The following is a 26458-nucleotide window of genomic DNA, read 5'->3' on the forward strand; positions in this document are numbered from 1 at the left end:
TCTTCTTGTTTCAAACCCCTGATTAGGGTGGTCATTTTAGTGAACTCTGACCTCAGGTAGGTGACAGGACTCAAGTGCAGGTCTGCACTCTGATGGGATTTTTCCACAGGGACATTTGGGCAAATGAGATCCTGACTCAGACCAGGTCACAGAGCCAGCTTTTGATTCTTTCTCCCTGTTGCAGCAACAGCAATTCCTATCTCTTTTTTTTTATATTTGGTCATGGAATCTTCCCAGTTCTGTTAAGCTGACAGAAATTGTTGGTGTCTGCTGAAAGTCTTTTCATCCAGCACATAGAGACCTTGTCCTGACTCTTGGGTTTATTTCCTTCCAGATGTTAAGGTATGGATTCTTCCGTCAGGCTTTTAATTTTCCTCCCATCTTCCCATTTCTACTCAGCTGTTCCTGGATGAACACCCCTCCAATAAACACAGAGGTAGGGGTTCCTTTGGTTTATTTTTTTCCCCTCCCCAAGGTGACTCCAGGGGAGACCCAGCAATTTCTACCAGCAAAGCTGGTAGTTTCTTTTTAAGTTATCCTTTTTCACTGGTGAACTGGCAAAGCTTCTCTTGCAGGAAAAGTACCTCTTTTGCTACAGCATAATAAAAGATTGAAAGAGAATGCAGGAAATAAACTGTATTTTATTAACTGTCACAGTTCTCCCTGAAAAGCAACAAATCCAGCCACTGGAACAGAATCTGTCAGCTTTGATGCTCAAGACCATACTGCTCTAAAGACAAAAGATTAAAATCTTTACACAATGAGAAAAAGCTTTCCAAATCCTGAGCTGAATGAGGTGTGGGACTGAAGCCCTTGGTTCCTGAGCATGAAGAACACTCAGCTGTGACTCTAAATAGACACAACAAAACAAAGTTTGTAAGCACAGCCCAAGAAGGACATCCTGGGGTAACGCAACAACTTCCCCCTCATTTTGAGGTTTCATGAAGACTTGTGCTTTTTGGGCATGTTCTGAAACTACTCCTTGCTATCAGCCTTGTGGTTAATAGAAATGTTTTTTAGGTTTTTTTAAGCATTCATAAAATTTACAAGTAATATTGCTTTGCGCACAGCTCCACTGAAGATATCCCTACAGAGAGCTGTGGTGACATCACTGATATACTAGCATGTCAAGGAAATTCAACTCAATTAAGAGCTCCAGAAACAAGTCATCATTTCAAACCATGAGCACTGTAAAATTAAAGCTGAAACAAACAGGCAGTTGTTCCATTACCAGTAACTAAAGAAGACTAGTTTGCTGCAGATATGTTCTTCTACCTAACAGCCCTGCGAGGCAGGAGACAGAGGTGCTGTGCTCAGTTTGGGGCTGTGCACTGAACAAATGGCCAGCAAGCTGCCATGAAATTCAACAAATCCTGTGTTGTGATAGTCTTTCCTCAGTCAGGGCACTCATCTGGGACTTTGCATTGCTCACAGTTCAGCAGTTTTCACGGAACCCTTAACAGCCAAACAGGAACTGCTTTCATATCTGGCCACATTGGCCAACAGATAAAATCCAGCAGGGAGGACTGCCTATGGCAGGCCAGGATGCTCTGAGAGTACATATTTCACTTCCTTGGGATGCCAGCCACAAAGTCCAGTTGGCATTTCCACTGAACAGGTACATCTAGATGCAAAGATGACATATCTAACTTTCCCTTAAGTAATTCAGTATAAATTCTGAGGGCTTTCCAGAAGGTCTAGGTGTCTGAAGTCATAATCTGACCTGACTGACAAATAAGTCTACTCAGGCTAGACCACTGGAAAGAATCACCACAAAGTTTACCAACACTTGGCAAAAGCTGCTACATTTTAACCTCTTTAATAAAAAATGAAAATACAGGCACACTCACTCATTTTTTCACCTCAAACTTTAAGAGGAAGGAGCAAACATGCATGCAGGCTTTGTTTTGCCACTAGAATGTGCTGACACTTACCTTTCTAAACACCAGAGCGGCAGCAAAATAGAGGATGAGTGTAACATCAAATGTCACAGCTGTTCACTAAGCAATGCATGTGCAAGCCTTGAAAATTCTGCTGAAAATCTGGAATCTTGTTTCAAATTCTACCGTTGGCAAAACAAGTTTTCAAGGCTTAATAAACTTCCAGAACAGAAGGGGAAAAACCCATCTATTTTTGCTGTAGACATAACTAAGCAGTCTGACAGAATTTACAAAAAGCAGATTATTTGCTACATGGTACACCTTAGGAGAAAGGCAGATATATATATATATATGTCGTGGCAGAGAGAAAGGTCACTATGATCCCATTCTCTGATGTGTCCAGTTTCCCTTTTATAGCCCTCTACTTGGCAGATGCACGAGGCAAGTGTGATGAAGCAGCAGAACACACATGCTGTAAACTAAGAGCATCAGGCAATTTACTTGTCTCAACTCCCCCCCTCCAAACCTACCAAAGGCCACTTTAGCTTTCTCGTGCAATCGGTTTTCCAGCATATTTACACTTTAAATACCAAAAACAGATTATTACACAAAAACTCAGAGCAGCAGAAAATAAAACAAGATGTTAGAAAGATATACAGCCCATTATTTTTGATAGCTGAAGAACATGACAAAACAAAAAACTCTCCTTTTCAAGAAAGAGGAGAACAAGAGGCTGCATTCTGCAAGCCAAATCACACTGGAGCTCTGACTTGTACAGCTGAAGGGCACTGAGGGGGATCACACAGGCTAAGTTTAGCCTTGTAAGGCCAATGACCCCAGGTATCACCTCTGCAGCCAGGCACTGGGACACTTTAGGGTGACTGAGCACAAAGGCCTTGCAGAGCTGCTTTCAATTAAGCTATCACATTGCTCTAGTTAACCAGTAGTATTGATTTTAGCTTAATTTCTCCTAGTTATATTAAATTTGTACCTTAAGTGAAGCTAGTGGATGTTCTGGACCAAGTAAACTCCAATGAAAGGAAGCCAAATCTTCATCAGGTAGAATATGATTACCTGGAACATAATGCAGAACTCATTTAAGTGCACTGTAAAACATTACACGGTTTCTACATACAGCAAACAAATCTGCAGTCAGTCCTCAACTCCTGATCAAGAGGATTAACAGATTAAACTTGCAGATAGCATTCTGTTACTCCAGAAAAACCTAATTAGCATGCTACTGCTGCAGCAGCAACAGCTACTTGGTGTGTTGAGGACCACTCTTCCATGAAACCAGTTCACTTACACCAGCAACAGAGCCAGGCACAACACAGAGTCCACCTCAAGCCAGTGTGTCCTATTAGGAAATCCTCAACGGATTTCACACTGCAGGTGCAAGAGAGTAAGAGCCTGTTCTGTTGCTCCCTGACACATGCTAGTAAGGCCTTTCTGCAGCCCAGCACATGCCATTAGTGATCCACATGGGAGCTGCCTCTGCAACCTGCACTCTGCTCCACTGTGCAAGCATGGGTCAAGCAGCAAGGCCGGACCCAGGTTTATCTAACTCTCAGGAACACCAGCAGCTCCAGTGACACTTAGCAGATCCCCAGTTCCTGAAGTGTCTTTTGATGATCTGACCAGGTCAGATGGGACCTTGGGCTGTCAACAGGGAAGGAATTGGGAAATTATTCTGTTGTTTCCATGGACAGAGATAAGAGACTGTATTTACCACACTGCTCATACCTAATGGAAGACCACCTACATTGTTGTTTTGGTTTTTTTTTCCAAAGCACATCACACTCAAAAAAAAAATTATTACTAGGAAGCATTTAAAACATTTGTATTAATCAAAGACGTAACTAATCAACCTCTGAGGGAGTTCAGTGGCTGTGTACCCAAACTTTACAAAGAGCTAAACAGAATGTGTTAACACAATTCTGGCAGAAAACTTCAGGATCTATTCAACACCTGGCTTTATGGAGCAGCAGTTTATTAGTGAATGCACTGTTCATAAAGAATACGAAAAGATTCTCTGAATATTACAACAATTGTTTTCTTTCTTGGTAGTTTGTTTGTAAAATCATCTAGTTTGCTCTTAATGCTTCTTAACCTGCAAAGCCAGGCAAGCTGCCTGGTGACAAGCAGACGTCCTCTCAGAGTGGAAAGTCTTTGTGTCCAATCAATACTTCACCCACTACTGAGATCTCCAGCAAGGAGATGTTATCATTTTTTTTCATTAGGAGCTAAACTTTAATCTCACATCAGAAAGATTCAACAAGTTTGCATATAACAGCCACACTCACTAATCTGGTCAAGGTAAGATTAGACAGTCTTTCTAGTACAGGCCTGCAAAAATCTACTGTAGCCAGAGCAGGACAATTCTGTGATAACTGACAATCACTCCTGCAGATGCTACCTTTTAAAACAGTCAGGGCCTCTCTCCCTTCCACCAAAACTCCAATTTTGTTTGGTCTCCATCTGTCACTGCAGTTAATTCATCCCCCAGAACACATATAGGCAGTGTTCAATCAATTCTCACCATGTACACTGAAATGCAGCAGTGTCTTCTGTGGTCCAATTAAGAAGTGATGCCTGTACTCACCTTATGTAGTTCTAAAATTTTACTGAGGAGCAGAACAGGATTCCATAACTAAACATGTTACAAAGTGCTGTCACAGTGGGAAAGAGATCAGCGTTACATAAGCAACCTCTATTTCTTGACCTGGCTGAACAAACTCAACATATATTGATTTTTCCCGATTTAATGGCTTATTTTAGTGTATGCCTTAGGTTTTTTTTTTAAAGCAATTAGATACTAATTGAAGTTGCTGTCCTTTCTAAAGAGTTCACTGAATTGGAGCCTGTATCTCACATTGGATTTGTTTTTCTACTTGCTGAAGCTTGGGTGCTTATCTTTTTAAAAATTATTCTGAAGTATTTGAGTCAAAAGTTACAAAATAACCCAATTCAACTCCCTGTTTACATCAGCAGCAATTAGAACAGAAATTTTTAAGAGCATGCTTGGAGGATGCAGTATCCAGGCCACATTTTAACCACCCATTCCAAGAATACCCTTTATATTACAATGCTACAACTATAAACCCCTTCCAGATGAGAACTGTAAGAAGGAAAAAAAAAAAACTGTAAACCAAGCCAACCAACCACAGTGCACACAGAACCTCATCTGAAAGCAATCTTTACAAGTTTGCCTTGTTGATACAGTCAGAAAAATATTTTGAGGGAATATTTCAATAGAAACTTTATCCCTGAACAGAACTCAATCCCAAATCACTCGCCATTGAGATCAATTTTTTAACTGCACAGTTCAGAGTCATTCCTCAGGCATCTCCAACTGTTCAATGTGAAACTGAAACTTTGAGGATGATTTTCCTTTTTCAGCATTTCTCAAATTAATTCTTGGAGTTAATGACAAGAAAGATTTTGAACACAAAGAAAACTTCAGTTTTCTGGATAGAGGGAAATACATCTGCAGCCCTAAAGCTGAATATGGATATCACAGCTACAGTGATAGTTTGGGCCTGCTGGAATTGCAAACATTAAACCAGCAACTTAACTCTAATTATTTCAGAACACATTCTTTTATTCCTACACAAAGTACTAGCATGGGGAGTTATATTGCTGTACCCAGAAAAAATTCACATGCCTTCCCACGTCATCAAATGCTCACTCATTCCTTCCCATGGTGCTTTTCTTTATTCTATTTAACACAATCGAAAAAGATTCAAAGAGGCCACAGGAATAAGGATGGAATAACCTGTGATGCCAGAGAAGTCCTCATATATTCAACAAAAACATAAAAAATTATATTAGAAAATGAGCCACTCTAATTTAAACACATTCCATGAAAAAAAAAAAAAAGTTACTGTATTACCAAGGTTGCAAAAGTTAAAACATGTTGCCCATACTTCAAGCCAAACTGTATCTGTTTGTTGTCAGCTTATATAAACACTTCCTATCCAAATACCTAAGGTTCCTAAAATTCACTCATATAAAAATAATAAAAAAACTCTAAGCACAGGAAGATCTTGAGAGTATCTTCTCTTCTAACCCTGATTTCCATGAACTTTATTCTGCTTACTCATACTGAATACATACACATAAGAAATGCAAAGGAATACTCAGAACTAAACTTGTAGCTGACCTGGGGGTTTTTAACCTTTGTACCGATTTGACAGGGAGGGAGGAAAGCAACCAAATCTCTCTAGAGTAATCACATGAAATTACCTCCAATTTCTTTCTTCTAAGAACATGCTGAAAACTATTAGGTCATGAAACTCAAGAGAGAAAAAACAACCAAGAGTTTCCTGCATAAAACTGCAAAACCTTCAGAAACTTTATCAGAACTTATCTCACCTACTGTTTGATATAAGCGAGCAAAGCCCCAGCAGACCATGCAGCTGGAATTGTGTGGCAACTTAAAGCCACACTTCCATGAAGTCCATAAAGCATATCTGCAACTGGGAAACTGCTTTTCCAGCAGTAATTATTACTCACTGAACTGGCATGCTCTAACTTATTTATAGACTCCAAAACAAAGCCAAGCAACAGTCGTCTGTCATGCAATTCCTGCAATGGCAGCTCAGCCATCTTTACTATTGCCTTCCCTCCCTACACCTGTGCAGACAGGAAAAACAAACGACAAAAAGCAAGTCCAACTAGTCAAATACTTGTGGCTGTCTACTGCAAGATCCATTGGATCTTTCCTTCTTAATATGGAAGGTGCCTTCCTGGACTGGGAACCATGTTAAAGACCACTAAAATATTAGCATTTAAAACAGTAACACAAAGCCTCTCTCACTGAGAGCTTTCAAAGAAGTTTTATTCCCCTATCCTGTAACCATTCTTAATTTGTTTGCACAGCATGACAAGACTGAGAACATGGCTGTTCCCAAAAAGCATTTAGAATGCTATTATAAATAAATCTTATTCATTGGAGTCAACTTCGTCAGTACTTAATTCACTCTTCTGTCTGAAAGAGTATGACAGTTATTCTCTACCACTGCTATGGAAATAGAGTGTGTTAAAACTCTCCCATTTAAGCAGAAAAGTGAAACTGGAGACATTCCCACCTATGCTACTGAGTACGAGAAGCTCATGGGCATGAGAAGCAGGAATGCTAAGAAAGTATACAGCCACAACCAATGGAACGGTACAATGTCAGTCACTTGTGCTTTCAGAAATGTGGAGTTCCACTCAATTATAGCTCAGCATATTTCTGTTGCACCTGACATGCTGCCATATTTGTCCAATACTCATTTCTGAGGGGAAAAAATGCCCCAGCAAACCAAGCACCTTCACTCCATAGGTGTTATTTTTAGGTAGAATTCAGGACAAAAGCATAATTCCCGTCAGGAAAGTGTACCACTGAAACTAGACCTCATACACTATACAAGACCCAAACTAGAACCACAACTGTCCTGATTTCCCCCACCCACAGAGAACATTCTGGCTAAGCAGAGCTCAGCTGAACCCTTGCTTTCAGCTCTTCTTTCTAGACAGCCACAATCTGCATTGCTCTAAGGTTTCTATAAACTGGGCATGTCTGACCTCAAACACACATCCAGTCCACCTCACACAGCAGGAATGTCTGGAACAAAAGGATGCCTTTCCCCAGGTACTCAGTCAAATTACACACACATTATTTTAAAACTGTTAATAGCAACTGAAATCATACAGATGACTAGCAGCATCTTCACTTACCTAAAAGAGCAGCAAAAATAGGAAAGCGATTTGGATTCAGGTCCAGTTGCTTGGCAACTTCATGCATTAGGTATTGGCTTGTTGTGAGGCTTTTCCCATTCCGGCTCAGTTTTAGGGCATGGGCACTGAAATAGTAAGGGATGTTGCACAATGCATAATCGGAGTCATATGCAACCAAACCATGGAAACCTTTTTCTCTGCAGAAAGCAATTACTTCTTGATGATGATCTTCAATGCTCTGCGCAACCTATAGTAGAAGATAGAGCAATTAGCTTCAGTGTAAATGGAAGCACTGATTGATCACAACTATTATGATATAGTGGGTCATTCTGAAACAATACATGTGAATTTAAAATACTCGAGATATTTTTTAAGTAATTAAAAAAATCCAGTGATGCAGCACATACAGACAGGACCTAAGGAGCACTTGGAAGCACAGCACACACTTCTGGAAGCCTGTGTGCTGCAGTGGCATTGTGTACTAGTGAACTCATCTGAAAAAACTGCTTATTACCAGAAACACTTGAACTCTGAAGACATTACTGTTCCAGTGTCTGTACCAGCTCATGGGAAAAGCCTTGAGGATGTGGGTACTCCAGCAGTTCAGCATACAAAGATGCCCCCCATGATCAAACTAACTCATGGTACCTTTTGAAGTTTTTTGAGCCTCTTTTAAACGGGCCAAACACAACCACAGATGAACAGAGATAACTTTGTTGACCTTTCAAATGCAAACCTTGCTGTATTAAGCCAACTTTTTTCTCATTTCCACCTTCAGCCTAATCCCTTCAGGCACAACTGAATCTGATGGTGCAAACTGCTTTGAGTTTTTAGCCCAAACTTCACCTCTCTACTCCTGTTGCCTAGCAAAGCACATATTTTAGGCTACAGAAATCAGATGACTTGAATAGACATGTGCAGGGAGACATGGGCCAATGCCTAATGTTGGATATATAAAAGGAACCCTTTCTAATCAGGAAGCTTATACTGAAACTGAAAGTCCCATGAGGACAGGCCAGGACCGACAGCCCTGCATTCCAACATACCTTCAGAATTGGTACAATCACAGTATGCATACAAGCACACTCAACAACAGCCAGCTGAGGAAAGCGGAGGCAAAGGGATCCCTTTGGATCCCTAATGCTTCTGCCATCCACAGACATAATACACATTCAGCGACACAGAAATCCTCCTGGAAGTTGAGTATTGATATAACCCATCCTCACCGAGTAAACCACTTTAACAACAATATAGATAGCAAGTTATGCCAAAATAGACTAGTACAAAACTATTAGCTTCAGTCTCCACAGCATACATTAATAACCATAGCCTTAGTGCCAGCAAGGCTATTTATTTCCTCTGCAGAACAGGAGACAAGGTCCACAGCCCCTGCAGTCACCCACAGCAACTTTACAGTGACCCTTCCTCTTCTATTCAAGTCTTGCACTTGCTGAACCTGATGCTGAACTACCATATTCCAGAGAGGTATGTCAAATTTTACTTCTCCCATGCACTTTTGTGAGATGCTCCCTTTCAAGCCAGACCCTGAGCAGCGAAACAGTCAGCACCTCACCTGCTCCTGCAACCAAAGACCAGCTCACTAAGCTCTCCCTACTACTAATCCTACAATCCCATAGTCTTCAGAAAATGTTACTTCTTCAGAAACTTCCTCGATGGACTGTTTTTGAAATTTACTTTGTTTGTGAGAAGAACACACACACACACACTCATTTTTCTCACAATGATGCTGCCCTCTAGCATAAGGTGTGGGAGAAACCATAAACATTTCTGGAAAAAATTTAAAGACATCAGATTTACATAGTTCCTAACTAAAGGAAGGCAACTTAGGCTTTACCCCACCCCCACCCACCAGTCTTCACAGGTTTTAAATTAGAAAAATCCCTCCGATGTTTTTTAATTAAGGGTAGATAGATTTAAATTATGTCCATATCTCTAAACCCAACCTCTCTGCATGCACAAGCAGCTCTGCTCTATAAAAAACCAAGTGAGAACTTCTTCTGCAGCACTAGGTGTGACATGGGTGTGCAGATAACGCATGAGGAAGCTCTGTGTGCAGCTCCTCTGATTTTTTATGAGCTATTTCCTCTACCTCCACAGCCTGTAGTTCCCACCCCATTTTATAGAGCTCTTTAACCCAGCATAAACCTGCTGTGTGCTTAGGGAATACCAGAATCCATGTTCAAATAACTGAACCATCACAAGGAAAAGAGTGGTATTTACCAAAGTACAGTTAACCCACAAAGCTCTAACAAGATGGAAGTAAGAGATATATCTCATGGCTCTCACAAATGCAGAGGTACCCAGAAACATGCAGGCTTCAAAAGCTACCCCGGGAGAGGGATGTGGTGGAAATCACAGTCAGGAATTTGGAACCATTCTCAAGTCTAAATCTTGTGTAAACATTAATGGTGCTGGCTCAGAAAGAGAGAATCCTGCTGGAGTAAATACACATGAGCACCTTAAGGTACTGAGAACAAAACAGTCCCCCCAAGTATTAGAGTTATTAAGAACTCCACTGCCTAAATATTTAAATTTTAGCAAACCTACTTAGCATAAAAGTTTCTTTTAAGAATTATTCTCCTCAAACTGAAAACCACCAGGTCACAATGAAACTAAGAACCCGCAGGATATTTGTTATAACCTGGAGGAACCTGTTATTTTTACATCCTGCTGAAACCATCTGTGAGTGATTTATAATTGTTCTGGATAGAAGACATTACTTTTTCTCCTCCCTAATTACCAAAATGGATTAGATTCATGGCCACTTCCTAGCTTCACACAGAAATCTACTCCAGACTCAAATGCTCATAAAAATATGAAAATCAGTTTCATATTTAAAGTCAATCAGTATTCTCAACCCAACTCCTCAAAACAAAGTAAGAAAACACTACAATTTAAAAATTGTTTTATGCATATGTAGATTTTTTAAATCACCTATACATGTAAATAAAAATCACACTTTCAAGATGCATTTGCTCTGTGCCCATCAGGAGGGCTACACCAGAGTGTGTGAGAATAAAACTGAAGGAAGATTTAGAGAAAAACAGATATATGTAACAAAGCAGATTTAGAAATATAATGAATCATGTAAGAGAAGAACAGCAGAGAAGGAAAGTGCTTTAAGCTCAGCAGTATCTTTGATGTGTATTATGCATGTGACCACTATAACCATGAAACATCCTTCCTAACCTGAAAAATAATCCATTACAACTAGATTTATCATCAGAGCTTCTGGACAACTGAAAAAATTGAGGCATCAAACAGAAATTGCTGATATCCTTCCCATCCCCAGGATATCTGAGCAATGCAGAGAACCAGTGCAGTTGGGACATGCATGGTGGTGGCTCAGTGGTGTGGACAGCAACAATCTCTCTCCCCCCACACCCCTCAGTATCCGGTAATAAGCTGTCAACTCCTGAGGCTAACCCAACACAGACAAATAAATATACACCTCATAAACCTTCTCTATCAAACTGGGGGGATATTGTATTTACTGAGATTTTGCAAGTTTGGGGTATTTTTTTAATGACAGAAAAGGGACTCAGTATGAGTGTGCTCACACTCCTATAACTGCTTCCAGAGATTAGGAATAAGGTCTGTCACCAAGAAACCATAAAGGAGCTAAAGTAGCTGCACTGGAAAGTAAACAAAATTCTACAGGGTAATACCATTGTCAAATGCAGCAACTTGGTTCAGATGTAATGAACCTGAGTCAGGTCTGTAACAGAAAATGCTTAACATAACAGCCACTTCAACATACCACAAAATTATTGCAAGCACTAAATTCCCACTGATATCAAAATATCAATGGGAATTGATATTCTTCCTGTTGGGTACTATGCATTTTTATGTTGCATTAAACCAAGTCTCTACTTTAACACATTAAAAGAAAAAAAAAAAATTCTTTCTTTTATCCCACTCATTGCTTTTACTAGTGATCACTGGGTCTCAATAAGAAATGAGGAAGATTTATAATGCACCCAGAAACAGGTCAAGGTAAGGACCTTCACTGCATGGGCCCTAAAACTTTTTGCTGAAAGCATAAAACTATTTCCTAGCAACAAAAAGTCCCCAAAAATTCAAATGATAGGATGTTTTACTTATTGTGCAAATTCCCACCATCCAAAAAACATAACACCATTTGGCTTCTACGATGACCAGGAAAAATGACTGCAGCAGATGCGGCCATAACCTCCTCACTTTAAGCAAGGCCAAGCCCAAGGCATCACGTTTGGCAGAGCTGCACGTGCCCTGCAAGAACGAGCTTCGCCTCCACTTCCAGTTTGTTCCACACATGCTTTGCCTGGTGCAGCGGCCCCGGCCCGGTGACCCAATCCCCGCCACGGCCGGGGCCACCACAGGGTGGGACCTCCACTGCCGAGTGGAGTGAACTCAGGATGGCTGTGCTCCAGCTCAGTGTTCCTCCACAGATGGGCCTGGCCCAGCGAGCAGGGCACTACGAGGGAGCAACATGATTCCCGCTGTGTTGGCAGAGCTAGGAGAAACTTCACCCAAAGCCACCTGTGGGGTGAGCTCCTTGGAGAGAGGCCTCTGTACCCCAGGGCTGCAGCCCAGCCAGAATGTTTCTAATCCGCTGAAAGGCCAAATTACATTAAGGTGCTGCTAGTGATCGAGCAATTCCCAAGATTGCATAATATTTTTCTACAGACAAAAGTAATTTAAGATAATAAAGCACGAATATGTGCTTCCCTCCTACTGCTCTTCCCTCCCCAGCAGGAAGGTGAGCAGGCAACTCCTAAAACTGCAGCTTCATCCCTGGGCTTGCTTTTCCAGCGTCTTGTGTTTCAATATACACAATCGCTCAGCTGAACAGAAACCATCGTAAATCAGGAATGCCATGTGGAGAGATGCGACGTGGTCATATCCTGCAACCTTTGAAATCGTAGCCTTCGAGCGCATGATGGCCATGAAGCCCAGCTTCGACATGAAGGGCTGTTTGTGGGGCCGGAAAACTGAGGTTGCCCCTTAAAATAAGGAGTTTAAAAGAAGGACTGTCAGCTTCGCACTGCTGATTGCCCAAAACTAGAAGTGCCGCTGTTATGGAGTAAGGAGCCAGTTAGTCTACAACTGTTTTTAAAAGCTTGTTGATATTGAGAAAACGCTGAGCAAACACGAGAACCTCCATAAAGCCAAAAGTGGCACCCCTGCGTTTTTTGCAGCGAGCCATTTCCCCTTCAGCCCAAGTTTAAAACACCTCGCCTCAGCCGGGAACTTGTTGCAGATCCATCCTGCGCGAGAACTGATTAATTTTTTTTTTTCCTCCCCTCAATAATTAATTACAGAGATGTTTTTCGCCCACCCGCTCTCCCCTGCGGTACCACAGCCCACAAGGCAAGAAGGGACATTTTGAGTCAACGGAGCGAAAGAACATGGAGGCAGAAGCCGCCCTGCTGCCGGGCCGGGCCATGGGCGCTGCCAGTCGCCCCGCCAAGGCCTCCCGACCTCCGGCCTTGGGGGGGCGGCGGGCAACGCCATGTAAATAAGCCAAAATCCCCCGGGGATTGAGGCCGCCGAAAGTTGTGCCGCCCCCGCGGGTCTGGGCGACATTTTGAGGCGCTGAGGGGAGCGGCTGAGGGTGCCCTCCCTCCCCCCGCGGGCAGCCCCCGCTGCCATCTTGGAGCCGGGAGGGAGCGGCGGGGAGGGGGCGCCGGGACCCCCGGGCGGGGGGGTCCCCGGGCTCCTCCTCACCTTGATGTGGAAGCGGATGAGGGCCAGGCGGATGCAGTGCGCCATGCAGACGGGCGGCAGGAACCAGACCTTGGGCGGCGGGGTGCCCTTGTTCTGGACGTGGCTGACGATCTGCTGCGCCGTCTGGCGCTCGTTGCCCTGGCGCTTCACCCACTCGTGCAGCCGGGCCTTCTCCAGGGCGCCGTTGAAGAAGACGAAGAGCTCGATGTTCCCGTTGAAGCAGGCCTTGGCCAGGGCCGCCAGGTAGCCCAGCATGTGGTTCCACTGCCCGCCGCTCACCCAGTCCGTGTAGAAGCCGCCGTAGAGCCGGTGCAGGCAGTTGTCGGCGTCGATGAGGAGGCGCAGCGGGGTCTGGGGGGGCCGCTGGCGGCCCCCACCCACGAGGCTGCCCCGCGCCAGCTTCTGCAGCTCGACGGGCACTACGGCGCTGGGGCAGTGCTTTTCGATGTAGTCCTGGAATCCCTGCACTCCCATGGTGAGGACCGGGCGGCGGCGGCGGGCGGGCGAGCGGGGGCCCGGCGGCGGCGGCGGCAGCAGCGGGGTCTGGGCTCGGGCCGGGCGGCGCGGCGGCGGCGGCGGGCGGGCGGTGGGAGCGGTGGAGCCGGGTGGGAGCGCTGGCTGCCGTCGGTGGCCGATCAGGGGGGAGTTGTATGGATTAGTGGGGGGCTCATGGCTGCCGCGGCCGCCATGTGCTGCGCTCACAGAGCCATGGCTCGGGGATCCGGGCGGCTGCGGCTCCGACTGCCGGGGGGCGGGGGAGCGGCCGGGCGCGCAGGAAACCAACCCGCCGCCGCCGCCGCCTGCGGCAGCGAGAGCGGAACGGGCGGGACTTGGCGGCGGCGCCGCTGCCACTCACACACCGCGCGGAGCCGCGGCGGGAGAGCGGGGAGAGCGGAGCGCCCTCGGCGCCGCCCGTGCTCGTAGCCCGAAGCCCCTCACGGCCCCCTGCCCTGCCCTGCCCTGCGGCTCTGGCCCGGCCCGGCCCGGCCCGCCCGCCGCGGCCGTTGCATAACCCGGGCATGCGCGGGAGCGCGGCGGAAGCGAGTGGCGGGGAAGGGGAGGGGGCCGGAGGCGGGGAGCGGCGGGGGGAACCGGGGCAGGGGTCTCCCGGCTTGGCCCGGATCGGCCTGGCCCGGTCCTGGCCCCGCGCTGCCGGCCAGCGGCGCTCGATCAGCCCTGCGGCTGCCCTGGCGGGCCCCGCTCGGGAGAGCGGCGCCCCGGGCACCTGTTGCTCGGGGGTGTTCGGCCGTGCAAGGGCAGCAGAAGTGGTCCCACCGCGGTTCGGTTCCGCCTGGGGAGCCGGGGGCCTCCCGGGCCGGTGCCGCGCCCCACCTGGCCACAGCGCCTCCGATGAAGGTGACCGGCTGGCCTGGCCTCTCCCGGCTGAGCGTTTGCTACTGCTGGTAAAGCTTCCAGATCGTAGAATACCCCGAGCTGGAAGGGACCTGCAAGGGTCATCGAGTCCAGCCCCTGGCCCTGTACAGACACCCCAACAATCCCACCCCAGCTATCCCTGAGAGTGTTGTCCAAATGCTCCTGGAGCTCTGGCAGCCTTGGGGACACGACCAAACCCAGGGGAGTCTGTTCAGTGCCCCAGCACCCTCTGGGGGAAGAACCTTTCCCTGATGTCCACCCTAACCCTGCCCTGGCCCAGCTCCAGCTGTTCCCTGGGTGCTGTCCCTGTCCCAGAGAGCAGAGGTTGGAGCTGCCCCTCGGGAGGAGCTGCAGCCCCTGGAGCTCTGACCTCAATCTTCCCTTCTCCAGCTGAGCAAACCAAGTGCCCTCAGCCACTCTTTGTAGGGCCCCTCTGGCCCGTTCACCATCTTCTTAGCCCTCCTTTGGACATTCTCTAATTGCTTAACGTCTTTCTTGTATTGTGGCACCTGAAACTGCACACAAGACTTGAGGTGAGGCTGCACCAGTGCAGAATAGGGATACACAATCACTTCCCTCAATGATTTTGGCAGACTTTTCACCTTAGACATGCTTAAAGTGGCAACTGCTTGCATCTAGAGAGCCATCCACAGGGCAGCCAAACTGTTGCCATAACTGGTAAATGAGCATAAGTATCAACAACCAGGGCAGAAACCCATAAATGAGCATTACTATCAATTACTGGAGGAAACCTGCTCTTCACTGCACAGGCAGTGAGGAATTAACTGTCTTTGGTTTTACCAGAAGAAATTATTTTTTAAAAGGCCAAAGTGCCCGAGCTCCAGAGGTTGCCTGCAAGTTTATCATTGCAATAATACCACAGCACCTGAGCAGTTCTCTGTTGTTTAGGTGTTGGAAAACTACAGGAAGTGTCAAGCTGCTGATGCTGTATGTTCACATTAATATTTTATTAATGAGGAAAAGCATATTGGTAATGAGATTTCAGTCAGGCTGGATTGACACCCACAGTAAATATTCCCAGCAGGGAATAGCTGTTGCAGCAGGGGTGGGCCAGCTCACTCCCAGGCAGTGAGTGCCATGGATGTGTGTCTGAGCCCAATTGGTGCAGCATCAGCATGATAGAATAAAGAATCCTGGAAAAGCTATGGAAGTAATCAATGACAAGTGCATGTTTCTTCTTGGAAATCTCTTTTTGCAGTAATCTGAGAGTGTGGCTTCCTAAGTAAATATTCTGATCTCTTTCTGAACTACTTTTCCCTTAGAATTCTTAGATTACCCTATAAGAATAGATATGCTCTAGTAACATTGAAATAATAAAAGAATTTGGAAGGAACTTTGAGGAACACACAAAACATGGTAGGAGGCCAGTAATGCTAATAGAAGGAAAGTGGATCAAGGAGAAAGAACTTCAGAATTTCAAATATCCTAAAAAATCACCAAATTTGGTCAAAATAACAAGTACTGCCATACATGAGGTAACTAAAAATCAGACTTTCAGACAGCCCTGCATGTATCCAATGTTCCAACAGTGCAAAACTTGATCACAAACAAGCCATTCTCTAAGTAGCCTTGTGAGCAATAACTGAGTCAAGAGGAATTCACTTCTTGTCGTTAATTGTCTCACAGGGTCTTTAATTTCTATAGTCTTAGGAATGGCAAATAATCTATAAATAAAAGATGATAAATTTGCTTGTGTCTTTTTCTGTTTTGTTTTTTAAGAAGGAAACTAGTCCAGAGCATGTGCCACCAGGAGCCTGGCTGTCAGCATCCTTGGAGTCAGGGCAGCACAGCAGAACTGAGCACTGCCAGCTTGTGCCCAGCCACATACACAACCCTCCCTCCCCAACGAGAAGAGAGAAGAAAAGCATAAGGGGAAACAAGGTGCTTCCAGAACTTATTTAATATAAACTAAAAGTTTGGCCAGACAAGAAGACAATGGAAAATAAGTTAAATTTATGGAAAAACAAAATTACTCTGGAAAGCACGTAGATTAAACTAGACTTAAAGAGCAATTAATCAAAGACACAAGGCAAACAAAGTGGTTTTTTCATCAACTAGCAGCAGAAAGCCTGCAGGATTCATCAATCTTCAGCACTGAGACACGTGTTCCACAGTTCCCAGATGTTGGTTGTGTAAGGGAAGGGTTAATAGCAGTTGGTATTAAAGTCAGTGACTCATTATCCAACCTGAACAGAGGTGAATTAGGAGTGGCTCCCCCAAAGGAAGGAACTGAACAGTCATTAGGAAGAGCTAACGAATAACCATGTCAGAGCGAGGACAGAGATGAATCTTATCAGTTTAGTCTTTGTTCCTCTGTTAAGGAAAGTCAGTCCCACAGCAAGATGAACATGGACACAGACTGTGGAACAGACTAGCCACTGGGACCTGAAAGGTACATCTGCCTGGGAGGAATAGATGCATACGTTATCCATGGGAAACACTTGTTCAGTGTAATTTCCCTTAATATTTCTCTTTTTTCTCAGCCTGGTGCATCTTGCTGTGGACCTGCTGCCCCAGAACTTCCCTGCTCTTGCTTCTGTGCTGTAGAAGAGCTCCCGGCCTTCACCTCACTGCCAGGTCTACAAGTGGCTGTGGGCTCACCCTGTGGGCAAGTGCTTTTCTGCATTGCTACTTCAGCACTCACAGTTCTAGGCGTGCGTGTCACTTAGTCGAAAAAAGTTGCAAAAATAAAAGAAATTCAAGAAAAAATGTTGAGGTTTAAAAAAGTATTGCAGATAAAATCTGTCACTTATTGCAATCTTGCTCTGATTTTGTATCATCGTATTTGCTACCACCTGTGACATCCCTTTCTTGTCTCTTATGTTGCTGCAATTAAACTATACACCATCACACAACATTTATAGAAGGAGGTTTTTCATGTTCAGGTATCTCCACAAAATATCAACAAACACCATCTTGCTTGAGCAATAACTTTTTTCAAATATCTATGATACTTCGGATGGAACATTTTTCTCTTAGGACAAAGATGTGCATGTAGAAGGCACATCGCTGAGTTACTTAAAACATTTATTGGTCTCTGCATCAGCTCTCTAGAGACCACCAATTCAAAGAAAAGATGATTCAAAAGGTAGCATACTTTACTAGAGCCACTGCTGTGCTCAAACTCAAAATTTCTGGTTGTCCATAGAGGCCAACCCTTGAGGGGTTTGGCCCTGGACATATGTGGGGTAAATGATGGTGTTGCTCCAGCAAACTTTTAGGGCAAGAAAATGACTGGCAGTGAGTCCTCTGAGTGCCTGGGAGAAGCAGGCTGGAGGAGGAGGGGGCAATGACGCTGGCTGAAAGAATTCCTCCTTTCAGAGAACAAGCAGCGCTTTCACAGCAGTGGATGCTCAGCCACAGCACACACTACACAGATTACATCGGGGCCATTTGCTGCCTTTGATTAGTTTTAAGAAACAAAAGCATGAAAATTTTAGGTTCTCAACTTGAATTTTCAAGAGAAAAAGCATAAATAATAAGGGCATTATGGAGCAGGCAGTGGGAGCTGGTGGGGAGCAGTAGCACTGCAGCTTCGAAAACCTGGAACAGTAGTGTGCTGTTCCTGTGGCACTTGTGTGAGAGATACAAAAAACGAGTATTTAAAGCCTATTCTACTGCAGTTTTTGCAGGACCATTAATAATATTATGAAAAGATACTAATAGAATGCTACAGGTTGATATTATAACAGATAAGATGCACTTGCCAGTGGTATTGCGAGAGCACATCTGAGCTAAAATACATCTACTGTGGCCATTTCAGAAGAGCAACTATTTACACTCCCAACACTTTAAAAACATGTCATTTTTGTTGGCATTTATGAAATTAACACAAGTATCTCAGGCATGAAAGAAACAGATTTAGCTACCTAAATGTGGGTAGAGCTGCCAGGTTTGGGAATACCACCCATGCCACACCTTCGCTTTCAGTCTGCTACAGCAGCTGAATTCTTCATCTTGCCCAAGTGCACAGCAGCACGGTCTGCCAGCGTGCCACACGTAGACGTGGATCACTTTGTTCTTTGTCTTACCATGGTCTGCCCGTATTTCATCCCTACAGTTCTTGCTGCGGAGTCTAAAATGGAAGTATAAAAAACCCCCTAAATTTATTTGAATTGCAGAGTGTAAAGTTCTGGTGCTGTGCCTGCTTGAATCAGCACACAGGATGAAATGAGGTCCATAAATCCAGTGTTTTCAAAGTAGTAGCCTGGACACAAGAGATACTTTGTGCTGTTGCCTTTCCTGTCGCATAATGGCTCTCCCATGTCCATCCCAGAGGCACAGCCACCACTCCTGGGACAGGGTGCTCCTTGAGCTGGTGCAGTTGGAAAAGCAGACAATCCTCCTGTTGTCCAGAACTGGCCCACGAGCCACCAATTAGACTGCTCGTAACGACAGCATTCTGTTCAAAAGGCTGCTAATTGTATTTTAATGATGATTTAAATGCTGCTGCTGATAATTTCAGAGACATCCAGATCACTAATTACTCATAGTCTATGTTGAGCTTTAAGCAGGCACAGGCACAGCACCATAGAAGCATCGAGTAATGTTATTAAAGTTCTCAAAGGCCTTCACTGCCCTCCCACATGTCAAAAGCATCATCTCCTGTTCCCAGGCCCAAGCCCAGCCCTGGATGCTCACATCTGGGATCCAGCAGTCCAGCTGCACTACAAGTTCTTGCAGCATTCTGGAAGTAAGGAAAGAAGCAGCGAATCAAAATTACTTACATTCATTAAATAAAATTCTACCAATATTAATAAAAATTAGCTTACATCCTTACAACACCACCACTTCAGATCATTTTACCTTTAAGATAAAATACTAGCTCAATTGAACTGCATCCCTGAACACAGCGTGGTCAGAATGTTTGAATTAACTAGCCAGAAATGCAGATCTTAACAAGCTGCCTGCACAGCCAGGATGAACATCAATCTGTTGGAGCAAGTCCAGAGGAGGCTGCCAAGATGGTCAGAAGGATGGAGCACCTCTGCTACAAGGAAAGGCTGAGAGCATTGGGGTTGTTCAGCCTGGAGAAGAGAAGCTTCAGGGTGACCCAGTTGCAGCCTTCCAGTACCTGAAGGGAGCTTACAAGAGAAGTGGAAAGAGGCTATTTACAAGGACCCGGAGTGACAAAACAAGGGAGAATGGCTTCAGACTGACACGGGACAGGTTTAGGTTAGATATTAGAAAGAAATTCTTGGCTGTGAGGGTGGGGAGGCCCTGGCACAGGCTGCCCAGAGGAGCTGTGGCAGCCCTATCCCTCAAAGTGTCCAAGGCCAGGTTGGACAGGGCTTGGAGCAACCTGGGGTAGTGGAAGATGTCTCTGCCCATGGCAGGGGTGGCACTGGATGATCTTTGAGGTACTTTCCAAGCCATTCAATTCTAGGGTTCTCTGACTCTCTCCTTGCCATTGCAGCAGGAGCAGTGATGTGGTGGAAACGTGGCCATCCTGCAGAGCTCACACAGCCAGAGCTGTGCTGTGCAGTTAGTCCAAGGGAGTAGAGTTTCCAAGGCTGTCAAATCAATACCTGCCATAAGCATGAAATTCCTTCCCAAATATTTACTTGTATTCTGTACAAGATACTCATAGTGTGTGGAGGAGTCTATTCTCCAGAAAAAATATTTAGAGTGCAAGTCACAGTTTTCCCCTTCAGAAATTCAGCCAAAACACACCAAATGTGCTATCCATGGGCAGTGTAGTGCTGGTCAAGATGTTTATACATAAAACACTCTGTCAGTGAGAGTAAAGCACATATCTTGCCTGTGTAATTGATATCTACAAATGGGGAAGCTGGCCGAGCCCTGTTCTAAAATATGTGCTTCTATGAGAATGTAGGTTAGCTGTAGTACAGTGGATTTTACATGCCAAACCTAAGCAGTCAGAATTTGGAAGAGACTTTTAATGATACAGGAACAAAGGGGAGGCTTGTTTTCTCATTAGAAAATAAAATGCATGTAAACAAATCCTAATGCTGTTTGGCTTTTTTTGTGAAGATTTGTGTGAGATTAATCACTTTATAGTCCTAGACTGTATTAGTTTCACTAATCTACCCTCAGTTTGATGTGAGATTTCTGGCCTAGGACAAGAGTGAGGAGCGTGCTCCACTCTCTGACCAGGCACACGGTGAAGAGAGTGGGATCCTCTGGCACTCCGTTTCCCAGCGATGCTGTGCCTGGAGCTGCAGGGGCACCTCTGCCTGAGCAAGCCCCTGAAACAGCCTTAAAAGAGACACTTGCTTGCGCAGCTCAAGTGGCTGGTACAGAACAAGATTTGCATGTGGGAAAAATTTTACATGGAATTTTTTGCAGCAAACTTACCTAAGAGTTTTACTTTTTATATAAATAGTCTATCTTGCTTGTCTGAGGAAGGTTTTAAGTGTGTTTTTTGTGTGTCTCTCTGTTTTCTGAGGGCTGTGCCAGCCATGGCAGCTTTGGAAATGAAAAGTCATGAAAAATTCTTGCACTTTGTTACCAAGTGCTGGTTTTTTTTTTTCCTTTTACATTGTTGATGGTAGAAACTGAGTAGATACAGGGGCAAATAATTCCTCCCTTTTCTGTTTCAGCAAGCACCTGCCTCAGCTGCCAGCCTGCTCCTGCAAACCCCACAGCTTGCACAGAGCAGCTGAACTGAGCTGATGCCAGGAAAGTGGTCTTGTAAGACAATGTTTAAACTTGTGTATTCCCAGCTTTTGTAATTACAGGTTAGTCATTTGGTTTTCATTCTTTTCAGCAAGATCTGAGATGTTAGTGTTGTAGGTTTTCTGATCTTCACAGGTTACTTCCACATCTTCATTTATTCTTTCAAATATACATCACTTGAACTTTGTCCTGTGGCTTTCTTGTCTAACATCAGTCAGGAAAATGTTTAAAAATTGAAGAATTAAACATTTTTGTATAAAAGATAATCTCTTTTGCAAGAGATGAAAAGAGTTAAACCCTGCAAGCTTGTCACTCGATGACAGAAACCCTGACTTGTGAAAGTGGTACCCACATGCAGCCTGGCCTGCACTCAATGTCTTGACTGCCATGAAACCAGAAACATTATTGAGCGTAAAAAATTTGTAATCTTGTTCTGAAAAAGAAAAAAAAAACCCAAAACCCAAGAAAAAAGGCAAATACTACACAGCTTTCATTTATGAGAGCATTCTTATCTTCCAGAAGACGTCAGTTTAATTCTCCAGTTACTCTCAGCAACAAGTTACACCCAGCAACTTTTTGGTCTCCCCCCACATAATACAGCACAGGAGAGTGTCTCTTTAAATTCATTTATAAAATAATTCAGGGCTGTGGGTGTCTTTGATCTGTTTCTCTCTGCTAACGTACAGAAGAGAAGAACATGTCGCTTAGCAACCCTGCTTAGCCAGCACTGGGGGAGGCAGGAGGGATGGATGGTCCAGAACCACAAAAGGGGAAGATTAAGACCCATCAGGAAACTAAATTTTGGACAGTTTTTCTCAAAACTGAAGCAAGCAAACATGGCTGTTTGCAGAATTGGGTAATTGGGTAATCTCACTTTTTCCTTTTTTTTTAAATATCCACTTATGGTCTGTTAATAGCGATCTTCCAACCAAATGGGAAAATCTGGCATGGGATGGACAACGCAGGGTTCAACAGCTTCAGGGCTGGGTTGCAGGTGAAGGGAACCTGAAGTTTAATTTTAAACCAGTTCAATAGATTTTAAATAGAGTTAATGTTGTCAAGACTAATGGTAATGAATTTCATACTGCAGGTTTAATCTTAACACTTCAAATAAATTTTGTGTGAGTCTCTTCCTCTTGTACAATTGGACAGCCTAAGTGTCCCCAGCCTGACTTATTCAGGGTCACTTACCTTGTTGTAAATAATCCCCAGAATTCTCTGAGTGGTTACCAGGCTATGATTCACTGGTAACTAGGTAACATCTTAGAGCTGCAAAAATATACCAGTTAGGAAAGTAACTTTGCACTGAAGCAGACAAGCTGCCCTCAGCCCTTTGTCCTTCTTGCAGCTGCAGGATGTTGATGTCCCAAGAGCCAAGGCAGGAGCAGGCACCAGCTCAAACCCTCCTGCTTGTGCCCTTGCTGACCAGTGCTGGCCTAGAGCAGACTTGATTGATTTTTTTTTCCCAAACATCAAATCCCACAGCAATGTATGGCTGAGTTATGGAAGAAAAAATGATGCTAAAAACCTGTGTCAGAGGAAGAATCACAGAACTATCCACTTCAGCATCTCACACAGACAAAAAATAGCTCTACATGAAATACAAGTAAATTGTTACATCTGGTCTTCTGTTAATGATCATAAAGATCGTCCTAAATCTACTTAATTTTTGCACTACTTTCATGTACTAATCACCAATAGCTTATTAGTGATCAGTTAAGAGAATCCCAAAATTCCAATGGTTCGGGTTTCTTCAAGAGCTCAGTGCAGGCAATCCTGTGCTCAAACTCTGTAGTAAAACTACATATTATTAGACTGAGTACCTACCTCTATCCACAGGCAGGAAGCTTGTCTAAACTGGCATCTGCTGAATATTCCAGCAATTATAAACGTACCTGAAAACAGACATTATTGGGCTCCAAAGTAACGTTGGTTTTGTCTAGTAAGGGAGGTGGTAAGTGCTAGAGCGGAGCTCATTCAGAGCTGAGGTTCTTAGAATAGTGTACTGAAGAACTTAATTCCTAAATGACAAGATAATTTTTATTACCCATATATAGTAAAGATCTGTACAGTAGAATAATGTCTTCAATGGGAATTTTACTGGTGACAGTAGGGGTGCCTGGATTTTACCCAGAATCTCTCAGTGTGCTTTTGTATTGGCAAATGCTTGTGTAATGTGATTCTTTGGAGAAATTTAATTAAAGAAAAATGTGTAAGGCACTTGGCATTAAGTGGTTTAAGTTTGTTAACGTACAGTATGGAGAATAAAGCCCAAATTAGAGGCAAATAACACTAACTCAACTGTGAGCATTTCCATGAAAACTGCTTTAGTAAGAAACTTCTATTTTTGTAGCACATATTTTCTCTATACTTTTATGATGATTTTCTCTATACTTCATACTTTCAATTTTATGATCTAAACTAATTTAGAGGCTTTATTTGTGTCACAAGTGAAGGAAACCCTGTTGACTTTGTCTTTGCTCTCAGTTACACCACAGGTAACAATTCTTAACTGTAACTCAATACTGAGAAAGTAATTTTGCTGACTGCCTAAATTGAGGAGGAGGAGGAGGAATCCGGCAACAGTAGAAGTCTTTTACTTGCACTTGTGTTTACAATAGCAGTTCATATATGTAATGGGTTTTAGTTTTAGGAAACAGAAATATGTCATATCCATAAGGCCAAGATGCTTTTTGTTGGAGATTCTTGTGATAAAGACTGTCTGTGATTCCTCTAACAGATAAAGAACATCTCCACCTTCTCGAGCAGACTTTGTGAGGCTGATGGTCTTGAGGAATATGTTTTGGACTACACTGACTTCCAAAACTGTACAATTAACATAGCTTTCTGCTTATGACATTCAGGTTCCCAAATCAGGATGATGCATGGAAAAAGCACGCAGATAAAGCATAATTTGCCCAAACATGTAATCAGAAACTGACTTCCTAAAGGTATGTCTCAAGTTGCAGAATAAAAACAGATGTGTGATATTTTTCCATTTCAGAGCAATCATTAAAATATCACTATGATGCAGATTACCTTAATGAGTTCCTAATCTCAGCACTGACAGAGAGAGAGAGTAATCTAAATTTGCCAAAGCATCATGTTGGAGAACTCTCAGTTTAGAGCAGCGATTCTTGAAAACATATTGGCCCAGCTGACAGTATTGGGGCAAAAAATATTATCTCTGGCATGGAACCACACTGCAACAGCCCCTGTTCTCAGGGAAGCAGCTCTAATCTAAAATCTATCAGACTATTTCTTTGTCTTATAAATTTCCTCCTAAACGAAAATAGAATTATTTGGATTTTTGTCATGATGTATAGAAAAGTGTGAAGCTAAAAATAAATCTCAGCTCCTCCTCAGTGGAGGGACAATGGCTATCTTTTTAAACTAAAAGCTCACTGGTCCCATTACCTTCTGCTAAACAATCAGGCATCACAGAAAGGTTTTTTGGTGTTTGAGGCTCAGTTTCCCCAGAGATCAATAATTACAGCAAGGAGAACTGCAGAGAGGTTGGACATCTTTACTGCCTGCAGTACTACCACCACATGTCTGACTCCAGCACCAGGCAGCTGGAATATAAATGGATTGAAAAATTCACTGAAATGCATTGACATTGTATAGATGCAGAATTTGAAAGGATTATTAGTGTCTATTTCTAAAAGTAAATAAATAAAAGACATTGTAAGGCTATGAAAAATACTGTGTTGTATAAAGGAAGATCAGGAAATTCTTGTTTTTCTCACAGTGTAAGGAACACAGGCATTCACACAAAGAGATGCAGTGTGCAAAAATATGCAAACAAACCAAAGAAAGCCATTCCCTGCTAGGTCTCACTGTGTCCTGACTGCCTGGTTCAGCTGAGTGGGGACCATGGGCCGGCCTGCCCAAACCAGCCCTGCTTGTGCCAGTCTCTCACTGAAATCACCACGAGTATCACCCCCATGGTGCTGCAGCTCTGAAAATTTGTGACTGGAAGCAAATGGTTTTGAAGGAGAGAAAAAACAGGTGCAGAGAGGTCCTTGTCCTCAGAAAGCCTGCTGAACCATGCCTTTTTCCTTGGCAGAAGTCATATTTACATGACAAATTTACATGTAGCGGTGACAGTGACAGAATATTTCCAAGAAAGTGGAATTATTAATGTTTTGGCAGTGTGAGATTGTTTTTTTCCCAATTGCAAATGTTGCTCCATCTGCCACAAAACCATTAGTTCCAACAGCCCGACCTTCCCCATTAAAGGGGCATCACAACACATCTTGTTTCTGGCTGAGATATGAGGAGAGGAAGGTGATACCAGTGTGTGACACATTGCAGTGGTGTGCCCTGTTGGTGAGGAGTTGGCTCTGAGAAAACAAGCCAGCTGGGGAGGTGTGTCTTCCTTCCTCTTTTCTGGTGTGTGAATATTAAGTTAGTTGTTTGACATCATCTATGTTAAGATTTTGATAACACCACTGGCTTAAATCTTAGTTATACCATAGAAATACTGGTTGGACAGGGCCTTTAGATCAGCTCCTGCATTCTGCTCAAAGCAGGGCTGAACCAACACTGGATTATGTCTGCTGTCATTTTACCTGGCCAAATGTTTGTTATCTCGCTCTGGGTAACCTCTTCCCTCTGCAGTCCTCAATATTTTCAGATTTTAAGATCATGACAGGTCTGTCTCTGCAAAACACTGTTTTTAGTAAAACATCACATGTCCGCAAAGATACCTTCCCAATTTCTTTTTTGAAATATGAATTTTAATGAGGATAAAAGATATGTGATTGCTTAAACCTAAAGGAGACATCCAACATAAAAAAGCAATCTTAATTCTAAAATGGCTGTTTTAGTGATGAGTTGTAATCTATGCAGTTTTTATCTACTTGATAATACTCAGCTTAGTTTGTATCTAAAAAAAAAAGAATTAAATGAAAAAAACCATTCCTTTGATACACATTAAGTTATTCAGTTAGTAAATTAGTCAATTTACTAACTTACCCTGTTATTAGCTATTAGCATGTTACACTTCTTGATGTTGCTCATGAAGAATGCCTATGGAAATGAGGGAAAAAATTGCCTTTTGAAGTTCCTGCCACTTGATATGTTGACAT

At 43.6% G+C, this 26458-nt stretch overlaps 1 protein-coding gene and 2 long non-coding RNA genes across 4 annotated transcripts in view; 1 reads left to right on the forward strand and 2 right to left on the reverse strand.

Moving 5' to 3' along the window:
- FAM120A (family with sequence similarity 120 member A) overlaps nucleotides 1-14311 on the reverse strand; it is a 48573-nt gene extending 34262 nt beyond the window's left edge. Inside the window, exons 1-3 of one of the 2 annotated variants that reach the window (XM_071440099.1) lie at nucleotides 13332-14311; nucleotides 7602-7848; nucleotides 2872-2954 (exon numbers count right to left, since the gene is read on the reverse strand). In XM_071440099.1, the coding sequence (XP_071296200.1) occupies nucleotides 2872-2954; nucleotides 7602-7848; nucleotides 13332-13805 (804 nt within the window). In that variant the 5' untranslated portion in view covers nucleotides 13806-14311. The remainder of the gene's footprint in view (nucleotides 1-2871; nucleotides 2955-7601; nucleotides 7849-13331) is intronic. The other variant, XM_071440100.1, reaches the window with a different exon arrangement.
- On the forward strand, nucleotides 13667-20690 carry LOC139596086 (uncharacterized). The gene is made up of 2 exons (XR_011681240.1): nucleotides 13667-13806; nucleotides 17210-20690. It is a non-coding gene; the product is annotated as an uncharacterized lncRNA (long non-coding RNA).
- On the reverse strand, nucleotides 16609-23360 carry LOC139596087 (uncharacterized). Its single transcript, XR_011681241.1, has 2 exons — nucleotides 23193-23360; nucleotides 16609-19413 (listed from the first exon to the last, which is right to left on the reverse strand). It is a non-coding gene; the product is annotated as an uncharacterized lncRNA (long non-coding RNA).
- Between the last annotated feature and the right edge of the window lie 3098 nt (nucleotides 23361-26458).

The sequence above is a fragment of the Agelaius tricolor genome, unplaced genomic scaffold (assembly GCF_023055355.1).
Source record: "Agelaius tricolor isolate 1412-34295 unplaced genomic scaffold, bAgeTri1.0.p SCAF_14, whole genome shotgun sequence".
Classification (NCBI taxonomy): domain Eukaryota; kingdom Metazoa; phylum Chordata; class Aves; order Passeriformes; family Icteridae; genus Agelaius; species Agelaius tricolor.